General features: G+C 40.5%; 2 protein-coding genes across 16 annotated transcripts in view; one reads left to right on the forward strand and one right to left on the reverse strand.

Annotated features, from left to right (window-relative positions):
* LYRM4 (LYR motif containing 4) overlaps positions 1-7881 on the reverse strand; it is a 90439-nt gene extending 82558 nt beyond the window's left edge. For 3 of the 4 annotated variants that reach the window (XR_011329131.1, XM_069809032.1, XM_069809034.1), the window contains exon 1: positions 7747-7881. Coding sequence is in view for 3 of the 4 variants with exons in the window: in XM_069809032.1 (XP_069665133.1) it covers positions 7747-7832 (86 nt within the window). In the remaining variant the exon portion in view is untranslated. The remainder of the gene's footprint in view (positions 1-7746) is intronic. The other variant, XM_069809033.1, reaches the window with a different exon arrangement.
* A 39-nt stretch (positions 7882-7920) lies between these two features.
* Positions 7921-18329, forward strand: part of FARS2 (phenylalanyl-tRNA synthetase 2, mitochondrial) — a 249560-nt gene continuing 239151 nt past the window's right edge. For 2 of the 12 annotated variants that reach the window (XM_069809017.1, XM_069809030.1), the window contains exons 1-3: positions 8247-8387; positions 13876-13940; positions 14501-14584. The gene's annotated coding sequence lies outside the window, so the exon portion shown is untranslated. Of the gene's footprint in view, positions 8022-8237; positions 8396-9120; positions 9193-10657; positions 10695-13875; positions 13941-14500; positions 14585-18329 lie in introns of those variants that run through there. The other 10 variants (XM_069809028.1, XM_069809027.1, XM_069809018.1 and 7 more) reach the window with 9 other exon arrangements.

Consider the following 18329-nt stretch of genomic DNA (forward strand, 5'->3'; position numbering starts at 1 on the left):
TTTTGTAAACAAAACACTCAAACATTTATTTTCATATTGTAAATTAGGTCAGGAAAAAAGCATTACGAGCGAGTCATCTAATTTACTTTGGACAGTGATAAAACTACTTCAATCAATCAACAAGTGTTCCTCCCTTCAAAACTAGTTTACATATGAAGACCATTAATTTGAAAACGTATTTGCTAATTTATTGGACTAGAAAAATGCTGTTATAGTTTAGATGAGTCAAAGATGTTTTCTGGAGCTTAGTAGCAGGTTAGTTTCAAGGCAACACAACACACTTCTATTTGACATCCAGAACATAATTCAAACTATAAACTTCTAGGACGTACTGTGGCTTGCACTATGTCTTAAGCACTTCATTTGAGCTGTATTGACTTTAAAACATTTTCCTGAGAAGGAAGGACTCTGATGTTATTTAAATAAATAAAAACATTGATTATGAGGGGAGGCACATTTTGATGAATGAATGAATTATTGTTTCACAAAGAATTCCATTAGTGATTCAATCCAAAACTTGATGAGATGTGATGGCTTGTACCTAGCCCCTTCTACTCTCAGTTCCCCTGTTCTTAACTGTGATTAACAACACAAATAAATGATGGCTTCTGGCCCCCATTTAACTCTTCCACTGCTATTCTAACATAGTCTGCAGAAAACTGTTTAACATTCACTGAACGTGTAACTGTCAACAGTGGCTATCCACAAGATAAACTGATTTTCTCCAACACCAAGGCTCTGAGGAAACCTGTGTCCACATTTCTCCTGCTTATGCAAACAATGAACAGATGCTTACATCTGCCTGTGACTGCAGTTGAGCATTGTGATAATCTCTGTTTGTTGGAAAAACAAATAATGCCAGTAAATAAATACTATCAAGCAAAAATGCCATGTATCCTGCAAGCAAATACTAGTTAGCAGAAATCACATGCTGTGCAAGACAAAGACAACTCTGTAAAGACTGACCTCACAGGACACAATAAATTATTCTCATAGGCACTTAAAGTCACAGAACTAACTTTAATTATATAAGCTTGAATACCATAATAGATTAGTGATTATTGCCAATGTATTAGAACTGATTAGAGTTTCAGGGAAAGATTTTCATCTCTGACAGCTAAAATAAGACAATCTTACTTTTATACAAGCTAATGATTTAGAAACAGGTCTTTAATGGTTGCAGACCAGGATACGCCAGACAAGCAGACTCAGAAGGACTGTCAAGATCTGGCAATGAAGTTTGTGGAGAATCTGACTGCTGTCATATTCAGAATCCCACAAGACATTTTGAATCCCATGCTGATTTGGTGTAAAATGTTCACGCAGCTGTATTTATTTAAATACTAGTTTCTTGCAAAGTATATAAAAAGCCACAGTTAATTATGTCAACTTATAAATCAGCATTTTCTAAATTTAAGTTAAGCATCTTTTGATCTAAATGCTATCAAGTTCAAGGAAAAAAAAAGCACTGCAATTCAATGGAGATTCATTTGTAATAAGACTAACACACTTATCATACTTCCTTTAGCTTCCACAATGGCTCCACAGCTTCCTTTAAACAGGGATTTTTTGAAAAGGATTACAGGGATGGAGCAGAAGTGAATTCCTGACCTCTTAATACCAATACATTCATACATGCATACACACACACATAGTATTTACTTTGTGCATAGGCTTCTTTTCTTCCCAAGACTTAAATGTGATTTAACAAATGGCTATTTATTTGAAAAGTTAGAAAAACACACCTAAGCAGCAGCTCTTCCCAAAACTTTGTAACAAATGTGATGCTGAAGAAAAGTCTAGTCCTAAGTATTATGACTCTCTGAATACCAGCCAAGCCTGGCATTTAGCCATTCACAGCACAGGACCTTCAAATTTACCTGAAGAATAATTTAAAGATTTTATTTCATACACATTCTGTTAAGGAAGACAGCATCTGAACACAACTGAATTCTTTCACTATTACCATATCAAATGTTCAGTTGTGCTTTGCGTCCTGAGAAAAATGTTAGAATTTTATACAGAGATCAGGTGAAAAGGAATAGAATAAAAAGTAGAAAAAACGTAAGGGAAGAAGGCCATTTTCCATAATGCCTTCCTAGCCAGAATATTGTCTGAATGATTTGTGGCATCTTCATTCTTGAGAAAGAACTATAATATTAAGAAGAATCCGAAAAATATTCCTTACTGAGGACATCCTCTGTACCGAGTTCAGTGTGAAAGTCACGGAACAGCTGGCCCAAGTATGCACACACACAAGAAAACAATCAAGAAAGTTTTCTTTTCATGCTCATTTTTCTTAGAGAGGCAGACAACCATGTACAATCTAGGACTGTACCTTCTTGGTCAGCAAACCCAAAAAACCATGGGAAGAGCTTTATCAAAGAGGTCATTCAGACAGCATCCTTGCTATCCGTTGCTGCAGCAAGTGGTTCTAAACATTGCCTGATCAACTGCAAGGCTTTTTTTGCAAAATTACTTTGATTTTTTTAAATCCAGAATGTTGATCTTCTAAAGAATACTTGAAATAATAGCCTGTGTCTACTGTGTCTTGAGTAAGTCTTAAAGCTTCAAGGTCAGCACCTTTTCATCACGGGCAGCATACAGATGGATACAGTGAGGAACTAAATGTTAAAGCCAAATCCAAGAGTAAGGAAAGGAGGAGGTGAGGTAGGACAGCATTTCAATACTCACAAACTATTACTACATTACAAAGTGTTTTTCATTTACCATAAGTCATACGCATATGTCTATTGGTATGAATCACTGCCAGAGGCAGTAATTTTTCTATTACTCTAATTAGTTCTCAAATTCTACTGGTAATTAAGTCTTATATAAAAAGAAAAATATCCCTGTTCTATTGTGCTATGCAAAGAACACAAATAATGTCTTGGATAATGACGACATCAGATTTACTCAATTTGGATGCCTTTGCTAAAATAACAAAGTCCATTAACCAGTCTTTTGAGAAAGTCCCCACTCCAGAAAAACAGCTTTCCTGCCAAAAGACTAAACACACCTTAAGAACATGCTCTGCCCTATATAGTGGAATCCCTGAATTTTTACTCCTAAACTTTCATTCAAAACAAAACCCCCACATTTATCATAAGCACCTTGAGATTCTCAAAATAAAGATTTTCTACATGTTGATATAATCTTTCAGAGAAAGACGAAATCACAGTCTGTATGAAGTTTAACAAAGACAAGTGCAAGGTCCTGTACCTGGGAGGACATAAACAAAGAGCCCAGCACAGGTAGGATCTGTGTGGCTGGGGAGCAGCCTTGCCAAAAGAGACCTGGGGGTCCTGGTGGACAACAAGCTGAACACAAGTCAGCAGTGTGCCACTGCAGCAATGAAGGCAAATCAGATCCTGGGCTGCATCCGCAGGGGCATTACTAGCAGTGACAGACATGATCATCCCACTCTACTCAGTGCCTGTCAGGCTGCACCTGGAGTGACCAGTTCTGGTTCCCATGATTCAAGAAAGATGTGGACAGACTGAAGAAGTCCAAAGGAGGGCCACAAAGATGATGGAAAGGCTGGAGAACCTGCCCTATGAGGCAAGACTGAATGAGTTAGGTGTCTTCTGCCTGGAGAAGAGGAGGCTCAGGGGGGATCTCATCACAGCTTTCCAGTACTTAATGGAGGCTCTCTCTTCACAAGGAGCCACACAGAAAGGACAAGGTGCAATGGGTCCAAGTTGCACTGGGAGAGATTTCATCTGGACGTAAGAAAGAAATTTTTTACAGTGAGAACAATCAATCACTGGAACAACCTCCCCAAGGACGTGGCAGAGTCCCAGTCACTGGAGGTTTTCAAGATGCAACTGGACAAGGTGCTAGATAATCTCACCTAGGCTCCCTTTCCCATGAAAGGTTGCCTTTGATGATGATCTTTGGACATCCCTTCCAACCTGGGCTGTTCTATGGTTCTACATTCTATGTCTCCCTAAAATCAGATCAACAACTATGTTGTTCAAAGCAGGAAAAACAATTGGCACTGAAAAAAACAGTATAACTTATTTTGCTCGGTTTTGTTCTTAGGTTAGCAGAGATTTGAAAAAATCAGATTTACTAGTTTTAAAATCTTGAAGGACAAGTCTCAGATGAAACTGAATGCATTCACTTAACTTGTTTCCAATGCAAAACCTGTTTTGACAAATTTCCTTCCTTGATTCTTCTATAGTCTGGGTAGTTTTATTAATTAATCAAATAATATTGCACATTCTAATCAAATTCCATAAAAATGCGATTTACACAGACAAGAAAAAATATATCTATAAATAAAACTGCAACATTCACCAGTTAACAGAGAACATAACGTATAACTGAAATAAGTGTACAATAAATCAAGAATACTTTAAAAAAACATAAAGAAATTATTTGCAGAAAAATTCCGACCGAGAGACTTAAAGCTTCTGACATTGCTCATAACTACAAGAAATTAAAGAATTGGAAAGGAGACCAGCCAGAAGCATGTCATATGATGTTTCCCAGAGCTTAGTAGCCAGTGTTAGTATCTTTATAGGCCAAGGAAGGCCTGGGACCTGAAAAATCATAGTAATGTTGGTTAGCTAGAATCTCTGGAACTTATCCAAGCCAACCTCCCACTTGAAGTAGGCCTACCCACAACAAGATCAGGTCAGCCATGGTGCTGTTCAGTTAAACCTGTCACAAAAACCTTCAAAAATGGAGATGTTAAAAATCTCTTGGGGAGACCTGCTCCAGCCCTGTGCTACCCTTCTAGAGAAAACCCTCTTCCACTAGATTCCTGTGCATTTTGACCACTGAGCTTCAGTTACGTTAAACAAACAAGAAACTTTGAAGTTCAGATTACCCTTCATTTGCAACAAGATGTGTTTCAACAGCTTTCACAAGTTTATAAATTCTTTTGCTTTCTGTACCAAAAAAGAAACACAACATAAAGCCATTATTTAAATCACAAATGAAATTCTATTTAGAAACTATCCCTTATATCAATTCAGTTGAGACTGTAATCCAACACGTTATAAACTGTCAGAGGATCTACTTTTTGTCAACCAAGCAGACAAAAAACAGTATGCACATTAAGAACCACCTTTTTGACTCAAAGCCTAACATCTTCCCTCTTTGCATATTTATCTCCCTCCAGTACAAATCGCTTGTCCTTCCTCAGACCGTCTGCATGGGTAATAGGGCAGAAGGGCAGACATGAAATTACTTACAGTCTACTAAACTCTCTCTCCCTGCTGTTAAAACCTGGCCTACACATCTGGGCCTCCAAACACTCCATAACATTTACTGCAGGACTCTGGAGATGCTCCTGTGTGTTGTTACTCTGAAGGCTATCAGCGGTGACCTCAGTTACTTTAAGACATGAACTTCACAGTTATGGCACTAACAGTTCTTTTGGGTGGTAGAAGAAAATTCAGTACTACCAGATAACATATAGAGTATATTTACTAGGAAATTCACAAAACAAAAATACTGAATTTTATATCACAATCTATATGTACACAGTTAAGAGAAAAAGTACAGCAAGCAAATAAGGAGACAGTAACCAGCTGATCACACTCCAGACGTACACTTACAAATATGCACTGTTTGCAATAATGAAATATTCTGAAATTCTCTAACTGAAATCATGAACCAGTAAGATTAATCCGTAATACTTTCTACTTCGCTATAAGTTGGTTCTTTACAAAGTCATTAGGTTTACCCCAGGGTATTACCATATCACATTACAGCAGCCCTGAGGACATGGCGGGACTGCTTATCTTGGCACAGAAGAAGCTAGCAGGGTATCCATTTTAGCTATGGGTGTGGCATAAACACCAAGGCAGAATTGTTGTTGTGGTCCCAGCAGATCTCTATATATAATAGCTGCTGATGGTTTCTTGCTAGAAACTGCTATTGCTTTTAGTGCTCACAAATGTGTGTATATGCTGCAAGATTTTATACAGTTGCTGATTTTATAGTATCTAAGGTCAAGCCCATCAAAAACTGAGATAATTTCTTTAAGGAAAGGGAAAACTTGCACCGTGATATAGTGTCAAAAAATCAGATATCCAAGGCAAACACATATCTTATGATTTCTATCCTTTAGAATTTGCTAGTATAAAAATGTTAAAAGAAACAGAATGAAAAGTTTTACATTGTGTTAAGCAGAAACTCATCGGTGCACCTATCGTTCTGTGATAGTTGGCCTTGCCTTTGAGCTGCATGCCAAAATTTCCACACAGCCAAGACCCCCCAGGTACATACCTAATTTTGCAGGTACCTGGGGAGGGGGGCTGGGCTCTGGGTATGGGTTATAGAGAAGAGATGACAACAATTTCTCAGGTTCCCTGTGCTCTACCAGCAAGGGGCCAGGCAGAGGGGGGTCCACATGTGGTCCAGGAGGCTGGTGACACCAATTATTGAAGCCACCACTGTGAGGTGGCACTGGCTTGCTTCCTCCCACTGCTGTGGACTCAGCTTCCTCACTGATCACCCCCCAGCACAAACCCATTGCTGAAAACATGCCGTGGCCCAGATGGGAGTTACATTCAACTGTTCACCAGCTGCATATCTCACGAGCCTCAAGCCATCCCCATTACATACAATCTTCTCTTTGTTAGCCAGAATAACGGCAAGCTGGGATACTCAGGACAGTGAAGAGCAGGGGGAAGCCTTGATAGCAGGGGAACTAAAGAAAGAGGACGGGAACATGATGCACATACATGCTGCTGCGTGGAGTTAGCAATGAAGGTTTATTAGCTCCAACTCAGTTTCAGCCCCACAGCCTTTCTTCTCAAGGCACTCCCTCACACATGAGGTTTGGGGAATACTTATGCCTTGAAGAGTGCAAAGCTCACCATGCTTATACAAGTTCAAAGGCTTCTGTTCCCAATTCTTGCCAGGCTGGAGATGATTCACAGCACAGGTAGCTCACATGTCTCTGCCCATGGTCCAACTGAGTGGCAAAGTGAATAAACTACCAGTGAGTAATACAATTTTGCTAGTGTTGGTGGGGAGCACCCCCTGCGAACGCAGGGGATATCCGACGGAGACCTGGCCTATGCCTATAGCACGCAGGCAGACATACCATCTACCAAAAACCGGTGCATGTCTTTCACCAACAGCCAGAGAAGGCAGCCAGCCAGGCAGCAGGGCACCCTGTGCATCAGAACGAGTGAACCCTGCTCCCTCACCACACACAGCACCCTCAGCTTGGCCGCAGCACATGGTGTCAGGGTTTGGCAGGGAAGCCAACCTCCTCCGGCACAACCAGGGCACAACCTGTCCCCGGCTCTCCCCCGCCAGGAGAAGAAGGGCAGCCTCCAGAACAGACACGAGATTTTTCAGGCTGGGACAATCTCTCTCCTGTTCTTTCCTCCTACAAGAGGGAGGAGGGCCCATAACTTGCTGCTTTTGAGGCAGCCCGGCACAGGGACTGGGGGGCTGACCCTCCCCTGCGCCCCGAGTCGGGCCCCGGCCCCGGCCCAGGCCCAGGCCCGGGCAGGCCGCCGCGGCCGGGCCCGCTCTCGCTCCCGCCGCCAGGCCACAGCTCGGCCTGGGCGGCCGCTCCCTCCTCCGCGGGGTCCCCGGAGGTCACGGATCCCCTGCGCCCGCCAAAAAACGAGCCGCTCACGCAGCCCCTGCCCAGCCCCAAGCAACGCCGGCATTCCCTCCCCTTCCCCGTTACCCCCACGCCCCCGCGGGGAGAAGCGGCGCCGGGGCCGCTGCCCGCCCCGGAGCCCATCCCCGCCCAGGCCGGGAGCGCACCTGTAGTTGTAGCCGCCGAAGCGCTGGCTCTCCCGCAGCAGGGCCCGGTACAGCCGCAGCACCTCGGCCCGGCTGGACGCTGCCATGTTGCCGACGCCAGGCGGGTCCTCCCGCGGCGAGGCCCCTTTCCCCGCCCGCAGCGCCCGGGGCCGCGCCGGCCGCCGGAGCCGCCTCCCCGCCACCCGCGCCGGCCTCTCTGCGCGCCTCCACGGGCGGGCAGGCAGGCAGGGGCGGGGGCAGCCGCGGCGGCGGCAGCCGGAGCGCACGGCCGGGCGGTGAGTGGCGGGATCGGGGAGGCAGCGGCCGCGGCTCGGGCCCGGGCCCAGCGCAAGGCCCGCGGCGGGGCCGCGGCCTGAGGGCTCTTCCCCGGCTGAGGCAGCCCCCGGGGGGCGGCGGGCGGCTCTCCGGGCGGAGGGCTCGGGGCGGGTCCCGGGCCCGCCGGGTCGGTGCCGCCGCCGTGTTACTTGCTCAAGCCTCGGCCGGCCCTGAAGCGCTACCGCCGCTTCCCGCGAGGGCTCCTGTCAGCCTCGGCCGGCGCGGCTGAGAACGGCCCGAGCGCTGGCAGAGCCGGGGGAGCGTGTGGTGGTGGGGGGGAGAGGCCTAAGCGGCGAGGAAAGGAAAACCGGCCTTCTAATAAACCGGTCGCTGCGTTTGGGTGCACCCACGCTTGTTTTGTTGGTGTGTTGCATGGGGAGGTGGATGCTGGCGGGGTGGGAGTGGTGTAGAGACTGGAAAGGGGCAACAGGTGACGTGTGTTTGGTGATTGCATTGAAGTGGCCATGGAAGGTTGCGGTGAATGGTGACCTGTGCTCGTGGGTTAGGGCCTGATGTGTTGTTGTGGTGTGGGAGCTGGTCCTCGCTCGGTATCTGAAGTTGAATTCTGTTACTTAAACTGACTTGGGCGTGTAGTTACAGTTCAGGTATTGCTTAAGCTAAGCAGTGAGTGTCTCTGAAGGTGGTTAGCAGGGATTTCCTGCCTCTGTGCTTTTATTTTCAATGGGAAATCTCCATTTACCATTTTTCTTGGGTTTTTTTTCCACAGTCCTGGGAAATGACTACACTGGTTTTACCAGTGTCCTCCCCTATGGTTCTCCATTTGCGCAAGTTTTCAAAAAGTTAATAACTGTGTTGTGACTTTAAGTGAATTTAACGCACAGGCCCATGTGTTTTGAAACTGGCCTTGAAGACGGCAGGACACAGTGCCTATGTATTGTACAGCCCACAGAATAACAGGTTGCCCGAACCATTTAAAAGGCAGGTTCTGTTTATTTGGTAAATCTTGGGTTTTGCTCTTTTCTGCTGTGAGACTGGGTCTCTTTTTCTGCTTAAGCACCTCTTTTTTAATTTATACTTGTTCCTTTTTTTGCTGGAAAGAGCACTTACCTAGCATCCTCTTCTGCTGAAAGTTTTGCCACTCCAGGATAAATGTGACTTTGTAACTTACAGGTATGATGCCCCAGCTGTATTTAATAGTGATTTTTAAATATTATTGATATAACTTATTTATAATCATTACATGGTTCCTACTTTCTCCACAGTATGTTCTGTATATAGTAGATGTTTGTATATATCCTACATGTCTCTGGCAAAAGTGCTTCAATTGCTGCTGCTAACTGAACTCATATTTTATTGTGTATATACTTTGAGTATTGTTATTTGTGTCGGTTGTACATCTGATACAATTTACAGTTTATTGCGTAGAACTAAAATAATTCTATGCTTCTGTGTGTAAATAAAATAGACATGCATGGAGTTATCTCAAATTTGTCTTTGCAAGTACGCTATATTTTAGCAGCCCTTTTAGGCTTCTGGAAACTGAGATTTTCCATACATAGCAAATTTCTTTGATATTCTCTTTACTAGAAATGTTAGAGGAAATGTTGCATTTTTGTAGAAAAATGTAAGCAACTGAGACACTGACAAGCATCATGTTTCTGAGGCCTTCCCTTGTAAGTTACAAAACAAAGTGTTTTGGGCTAGCTTTTGGCATTTGGGAAACCCAAACAGGAAAACATAAAGCAAGCGTGCTCTTTAGTTGCCTGAAGGACCAACCAAATTCTCCTTGTAGCCCAAGCCATACTGTTGGTACAGATTGCCATGCCAGAAGTGGAGTCCATCTGAGGTGCCGGTGCACCTATCTTTGCAGCTGTTGATGGCTGGAGTGCTTAATACATGTTAAAGCAGAACTCTTGCTTTGTGTCTGCAGATTTATTATCTTCCCTGAAAGCAGCAGTGGCGACACTGCCCTTTGTTTTGATTGTGGGCTTCGGACAGCTTAATAGATACAGGTCCGTCATGTAGAGAGCAAAACCCAGCTTTAAGAGTTTGGCGGAGTTATGTGGAATCATTCTGTAGATGAGTGTGGCAGTTATTCCATCTAATTTCACAACAGCCCTTTTGTTATTGTGAGAAATAAAGTTTTGATGCTACAGTCTTTAGCTCTGAAAGATGGGAGACTAATTGGGAAGAAAGTAAAACACATTAAGCAAATTTTGTTTACAAGAACACTATTGATTTCATATTTGTAAAATAATTATAAATGATTTTGAAATAGCCTTAGGTGCCAATTCTGTTCCTGAATCTCCCTGACAGTTTTTGTGAATTTTTTTTTTTTTTAATTTTTAAATTTTTTTTTAGATAACTGTGTTTTTCTCTTAAGGAAGTATGGAAACCTTGTATGTTTAGAATAAGCAATAAGCACATGCAATGTACTATCAAATGCAAAGTAAACATACCAAAGGGAAATAGTCTTTCCGCTTGTCTCCCTTTCCTGGCTTAACCTTTATTACACTTAAGGAGGGAAGAATAATTTTTTGCATAAACTTGTCATCTTTATGCAGTTGGATTGGTGCTGTTGACTGGAAAAACTAATTATTTTCTTATGTATTTTATTATTGCATTTTCTTGGAAGCAATGGATTATGGTCTCAGAAGTCCTGTCATTCTGCAGTAAGTGGGCATTGCCTCTGCTGTGACTGGGGTACATTTGTTTCTGCTAGCTTTCTGTGTATGTGCATCACTGCAAGCCTGCAGAGAATTTGAAGGACAGACACAGCCCAAATGGCCATTGTTGTGTCCTGTGACACTGGAGCTCAGTAATGATCACTTCATTAACTGCCTCCTCGTTGCCTAGGGGGAATGCACACCTGAATTTTATCTAGACACCAACCCAGGGCCAATCAAGATATGGGCAGATGATTTTTTTTACCCCCGAACTTCTCTGGTTTAAAACTCAGTGCAGTTGTATTGTTACGTTTTATAGGGATGGGGCTAGAGATATGTTTTTCTTAATTGCAGTGATACATATAATTGTTGTTGAAGTGAGTTGGTGGGTGTTCATTTGTACAGAAGTCTTTGCTTTTGGCATTTGGTCTGAGGAAGGAATGTGGCCTGTGCCTTGCCTTTCTGCATCTCTTGGGATAAATAAGCACTTTGAGAATGATATAATTGTATCAGTATCTGGAATAGTTACTAATATTTCAATTATGTAGATGTTAAAAAAAAAAAAAAAAAAGGAGGGGGGGCAAATTTTGATGAAATACCTGCAGAGAGTGTGGACTGGTGTGAAAGGAAACAGCTGTTACATTCTCCAGAACGTTTTGGATTTTTTGTTGTATGTTGCCGAATTGTTCCTTGCGGTACAGTATTTCAGCTTTATGACATGGCACTTAACGCTTTAAGAGAGCATGGGCTTTCCTCATATGCTGCTGTTTGTGTTCATTATTTTTCTTTGCGGGTCAGTATGATAATTGATTGTCATGATATTATCATCTCTTTTAATTATTGTTTTTCAGTTTCTGAAAGTGTGCTAACTTTTCCCTGCTGCTGTGGTGCATTTTCTCCCTCTTCTTCCCCTCCCTCTTCTTCCCTGCTTTTAGTTCTTGATGGACAGTGTTGTGCACAGTGAGATCTTACCCAGTGTAGAGTTGGACCTTTAAAATAAGGACCATGAATCACAAGAATTTTGGGATTTCAGTCACAACTGTAACAAAATATAATTTAACCATTCCCTATAGTGAGTAAGATTTCCACAGTATCAAAAGGAGGCCTTGAATAACTGTGCTTCTTTAAAATAATATATATTTATTTGGTTGCTCTATAGAAAAGAACATTTTTAATCATGAGGCAAAACTTCTGTGTTTCAAATTCAGCTGTGCTCCTAAATTATTTGTGTGTTTTGGAAAATTCTGCCTAAGAGTTCAGAGGGAAGAAAAAAAAATGGGACAAAACTCTTCTCTCAGTCACTTTTTGAGTTACCCCATCTCTTTCTGAACTGAATTTCAGAATGTTGTGTATTGTTTAAAGTATGATTGTAAGAATAGTAATAATAGGGGAAAAAAACCCCAAACAACCCAAACAGTAGTGGGTTTTCTGGTGTAATACTTGGTTGTGTAAGGGAATACCTGTTTTACCACTGCCGCCCCTAAACGTTTGCTGGTTCATGATCTCTTGTGCTGCAGGCGTTGCACTGAAAGAAACACTGAATTTTGTTTTCCTTGTTGGCCTCAGTCTTAATCTAATTTCCAGTGGCCATGTGCAACACCAGAGGATTTCATGGGCATCATGTTGCCTGCTAATTATGTATCATGTTAAGCAGCTGGACAGTTCAGCAGTTGTGGGATAACTTCTGGATCAGTGACATGCAATGTTGATATATACCATATTGATTTTGAAAGATGTTGATAGTGGACATATGTTGGTAAAGTACTTTGAAATGCCTGAAATAAAAATGCTATAAAAGTCCAGAATTAAAAGGATAATTTTGTGTTACAGCAATGGGCAAGAGAATAAGTAATAGGGGATTAAAATTGCAAATAATGCTTAAATAGTTCAGTGTGTAATAGTTGCATTAAATGCAAATGACAATTCTAACCTCAGTGCTGATGAAATCCAAGGTATTTTTCAAGACAAGAACCCAACAAGAAATGAATGTATTTTTGCTGTGTGGTTGTTACATTGAAATCTTACTGACAAACCTGATCATGAGAAGTAGGAAGGACAGGATTTATTAAGTGTTCTCATCCATGACCTCATCAATTCAGAAATGCTTTCTTTTCTCTGCTTTCCAGTGTTTCATATAATCTAGTCTTAAATAACTTTCCTTTCTGTGGGAAAAATATTCTACTTAATATTGTATCTTGCTGTTAAGAAATGTTTTCTATTGCTCAGCCTATGCTACCCTCTTCCCTGAGTTCATCCCCCTCTTTCATTTATGCCCCTTAGAGTCAACTGTGTAATTCTTCTCCCTCCTCCGTGATTTACACTATCATTCTGTTTCTCAATAGCTGTCACCTAGCCAGGCTAAGTTATTTTGATTTTTTTTTTTTTTCTTTTTTTAGCGGATATTGAAATTTTTAGCTTAGGAAGCAAACTTAGCTGTAAAACAAGGACTGATACTTTGTTTAAGAGCAACTCAGAATCTCTTTGTAGCCACCCCTGTATCTTTTTCACTGACTTGTGATTTCCAGTTTGCCAGGTTGGTTACAAATGGTACTGCCAACCTTATTAGTTAAAGATCATGATTGCATCTAACATGTCTTGCCAGAGCAAAGGTCTTTCTTCTCTTGAGTTTATTTTTGGCATATATGAAAGTGTATGTGAATATATATAAAAGCATGCGCACAGTCACATTGTGGTGGTAAAGGTCATGCTGTTCATCCTAGATTCTCTGTGCTGCAGCACTGGGAATTCATGCACAGCTAACATGGTGCTGTGGGCTTTTTTTCTGGTTACCCAGTCCTGTGTCCCAGGTATGAGAAATCAAAGACAACCTGCTGTTTGTGTGCATCCCAGTTCTTTTCCTGCTCCCTGCGCTGTGGGCATAGGCCCTCTTGTCAGACCACGGGCTATTGCTTAAGTCCTTCCCTGAAAATCCACTTCACTAAGTGTTTTCTCAAATACTTCTTGAGTGATTATTTCCTGGAAGCAATTCCTAGAGCAAAGTATTAGTAGGGGTAGAAGTATCATGTTGCTATAAGTTAGAGTGGAGCTGATGTAAGAAAACATGTTATCCAAGGTAAAATAAAAGTAGAAATTCTTGTATAGTATGTTGAAAAGATGTTATTGGGGAAAGGTGTGACCTCTGAGAATGGGATGTGTGGAAGACACTAATTTTTTTTTTTTTTTTTAGGGAAAGAAAGGTTAAGCAAAACTGGTTTACAATGGATGTGTAAAGCAGCAAGGATTAAGTGGATTGTAAGTAGGCTATCTGTTTAGTTTCCTGTCTGTGTGATGACGGGAGGGGCAATGTGATTTTCCACTTGTAGGACATTTTCATTTTATGTGATGCTGTATATCCATATGACTTTTTGTTCTGTTAGCTTGGACTTTTGGTCCAGAAAAAAACCCAACAGTTTAAATATGAAGCTGAAGCGAAGAAGTCTAAAGAGAATATTTCTAGAGAGGAAAGGAAACTATGGAGCAATGTTTTCATTTAAATGAGGAAAAAAATATACCCATATTAGCAAAATGTAGTAATGGTTGAGTTTAAGATAACTTAATTTTTCATGATCCTTGACATTTTTGATCTTTCATCTTGTGTCACTATCAGTTTTATGTCCCCAGAGCTCTGGCCAGCATTCATGCTAGTGCATTAGGGACATGTTTCTAAATATATCATGCTTCTAATGCATCTGTAAGATGAAATGAATTTTCAATATTGCCGTACATGCCTTCACACTTCTAGACAGAACGTTATTTTATTTCTGTTTCATGTTTTTATATCTGGGGTGACTGTGCCAAAATTTGTCTTTCAGCCAGTCCTGGAAGAGAAGAAACAAAGCACTGGCTAAAGCTAACAGGCAAAGGAAGCAGAACTGAGGAAAGATCTCTGCTTGCGGGTAAGTAATTACAAATAAATTTAGCTTTCTGAATATATCTTTGACATCAGCACTGCCAGCCTTTTCAGGTAATAACAAGTTTTCAGTCCTTCTCCATTTTAATTAATAATAAAAAAATCTTTCTTCATCTTCACCAACTGTTAAGGACAGGTATGTTAACTAGGTATGTTAACTATCTAATTTTGCTTTCAATATAGAATTCATACGTTTCCTTACTCCTAATACAAAGACAAAGAAAATAATGAGACTTGAGATGTAAAGATAGGTAGACAATAGCAATAGGTAGATAGGTAGAAGATGATAATCTTCTGGAGGACAAATTTATCATCTTTATATTGGATTATGTCCATATCTTTGAATATAATCCCTTTGAAATCTGTCCAACAACCTAAACAATAAGTTGCTGTTCAGTGTGAAAACAGGTGGCAGAATTAGGTTCTCCTTACTTTACAAACCACATAATTGATGTAAGCTAGAATCCACCATAGGATGCTCTAGTGAATAGGGAGTGAGCTCAGTGAGCTTTTGAGAGAGGCAATAGTTATGGCCTTACAAATCCCACCATTAACCTTACAGTCTGTTATGTTCCTGTCCCCATAGCAGAATAAGCTAAAGGCAATGTGTGTCCGTGTCTCTTCATAAAGTTTTGTGTCTTAACTGAAACTGGTGATGAGGGTGGATTTAGGTGGGGATGCACACGTATGAAATGGAGCTGCTAGCTTTCCTGTAGGGATGGGTTTAACATTCTGCAGAAAGGCAGGAAAGAGGAACGGGGGAAAAAATAGTTTAAAGTACTGTTCTGGGAAGATATGTGAGAGTTCATCTGTCTGGAGTCCTGAGTTAAATATCTCCCTGTTCTAGAATTTCTGTGATTAGCTTTTTCAGTTGTGCTTTGTAGCCCAGGATCAGTTTTGCCCAAGATCAGCTTTTGTGTTTTTTTGTTTGTTTGGGTTTTTTTTTTCCCCCACCTCTCCTGGCACTGTACATTCTTTTCCTTTCATTTGTCTTTATGCAGGTGATGTTCATAATTGTTTAACTTTTGCCTTTTTTGGAGATGATTCCTGGTGAAGTAAGTGTGCTGCATCTAAAATGGAGAAAAACAGATAAACAGAGCAAATTATCAGGGTCCTCACAGAGATTTAATGGTGCTTCTTTTAAATTTTTTGTGTATGATATCAAAATTATTTTGACTGCCAAGACAGTGTTCAAGACCTTCACTGAGAGTGTTCTTAATTTTGAGAGTATTAGCATAATCTTGTCATTGTTTTCTTATTTATTTTGGCTGTAAACATAGCTTTTTTGCAACATTTGTTTTAACTTTGAGTTTATTATACTAATTACTTCCAGGGTGAAAAATTGCATAGTGCATTACAGCAGCTCTTCCCTTGGGAAGATAATATTCTAAAATGGACAGATATGGTACTGCACATGTAAAATTATCAGATATTGAAGAGGTAATTAAATAACAGCTATATATAGGTTTGTTGAACTTAGAAAAGCTACTTGCTTTTTATGTTGGTACACTAGCTTTGTCAAGTTTTGTGGAAGAAAGTTGTTGTGAACAGATAGAGATATTGCTTGATAAATGTTAGCTTTTTCTGTTTCCCTTCTGTCCCTCCCCCTCCCTGCACAGATTGTGTTACTTTTCCCCCACTCTTCCACTCCTGATGTATCTTCTTCTGATAATGTCATTTTTTCATCTTTTTCTTGTGGTAGATTATATTCTTAATATAATATTCATTCTACAAACAAACTCTGCTGGGTAGATGAAGACTTGAACTAAGTATGTGGGAACACCATGTTATTCTCGTTTCTTTTATCAAACTCCCTGTGTTTATTTTTAAATGATTTTTTTTATATACAGTATTTAAGAGCTATTGCAGGTTCTACCAAATCCTATTTCCTCACCTGATATTAGGAATTCATTTGACCCAAGTGTCCTCTGACTGCTCTCATTCCAGACCCTGAGTGACAGAGCTGGGCCTGTGTGGAACTTGATCTTTCAGCACATTGCAAATTGCAATTCTACAAATGGTTTTAAAGAAAAAAAAATAAGAACAATTATTATGTTTTAAATTTGAATCTCTCAGTATGTGATGGACGTGGCATTAACTGAAGATTGTTTTGCCATATGTGACCTTGAGCTATAACAACACCTTATTCTTCATTAATAATAAAGATTTGATTCTTTCATGTTATTGTTTTCCTTTTTGCCTAACTTGTATAGCTTCTTCCACCCAGTCAATGTGTATATCTTGGCTCAAAATGCAAGAGGAGGGGCTGTTGCCTTTGTTCTTTAAAGACTGGATGGAGAAATAACTTCTGTGTGCCATAGTTCGAGATGTGTACCCTGAGGTCTGTCTAAGTTTCCTTTCACTGAGGTTGCTCTGGAGGGAAGAGTGACTTCCAAGTATCTGGTGCCACAGGAGGGTTCACTGATGTAATTAAAATATATGGCTTTCTCAAGGCCTTTCAGACAAAGGTTTTCTTTTGTTCTTTGTGCTGTGCTTTATCTGGACTAAGTACATCAACATTAGCAAGCCTTATAGGAGATGTTACCTGGTAACATTAAAGATAATAAAGCAGGAAGCTGCTTGGGAGCCTATTATCCTAGGGTGCTGTGAGCCATAGACCCAGATATGTCCTATTTTCTAGCATTAGTGACAAAGAAAGAAGTTAGCAATACTAGTCTTGTTCTTTTTACTGTAACACTTTCAAACTTTTTTTATCCTGTGGTAGCAGGACTGGATGAAGACACAATTTAAACATGTATTTTAAGTCACACTTCCCTTGCTTTGCTTGCTACAGAATATCTTGGAACTAGTTCTCCTTTAACAATTTATAGATGTCAGCACCTCTTGAATGCTGTAAAGGTAGTAGTGTTCAGGTGTAATCAAATACAGTGTTACAAGGTAGGTGTGCCTGAATACATATGAATTAATCCTAGCCATAAGCTTTAACAGAACCAGAGCAAAGTTGTATCAGGAAATTAGAACAGGATTAAGCAAATCCATGTCAGAATTTGACTTGTATTTATTTGAATAGGCAGAACTTTAAATTGAGGGATTTTATTATAAAACTTCTCATGAATATTTCTCAGCAGCATTGTCTATAATTCAGTGTCAGTTGTTGCAGTGAAAGTATTTTTAAGAAAAAAGACTACACTTTTTTTACCCTTAGGCTTTAAACATAGTTAATGCATTTCTTTAGCTACAGTTACAGAAAATGTTTCATAATGTAAGTAGAATATTTGCAAATCAGGTTTTCTGTCTTTTGGTAGCCTGTATACATTCATAACTGTAGTATATACAAAGTAAAACTTTTAAGCTTGTTAATGGAGGTTGGCTAGGCAGTTAATTCTTGTGAGGAGTCTTGAGTACACTTGTTCTTAAAAAAGCAAAGTAAGTCTTTCAACTTGCAGCCCAGCAATTTGTTGGAAGACTGATGAGGCAGCACACAGGCTTGATAGTCAATGTGGGATTTTGAAGAAATACATTATCCATCCACCTGTGGTAAATTTGAGTGCTGGGATCAAGGAAATAACACCAGAGTAGTTAAAAAAAAAAAAAAAAAAAAAAAAAAAAGCATATATAGTGAATAAGTTTGCTAAAAAGACCAGGGTAAAGGCAACCAAACTGAAAATGTTTAGCAGTGTAATCTTACCTCATTTTTGTTTTACCTTCTGAAATTTGTATTGCTGTGAGACCAACTGTATTGAGACAGATGCTTGTGATTGTGTGAGACT

The sequence above is a fragment of the Haliaeetus albicilla genome, chromosome 21 (assembly GCF_947461875.1).
Source record: "Haliaeetus albicilla chromosome 21, bHalAlb1.1, whole genome shotgun sequence".
NCBI classification, from domain to species: domain Eukaryota; kingdom Metazoa; phylum Chordata; class Aves; order Accipitriformes; family Accipitridae; genus Haliaeetus; species Haliaeetus albicilla.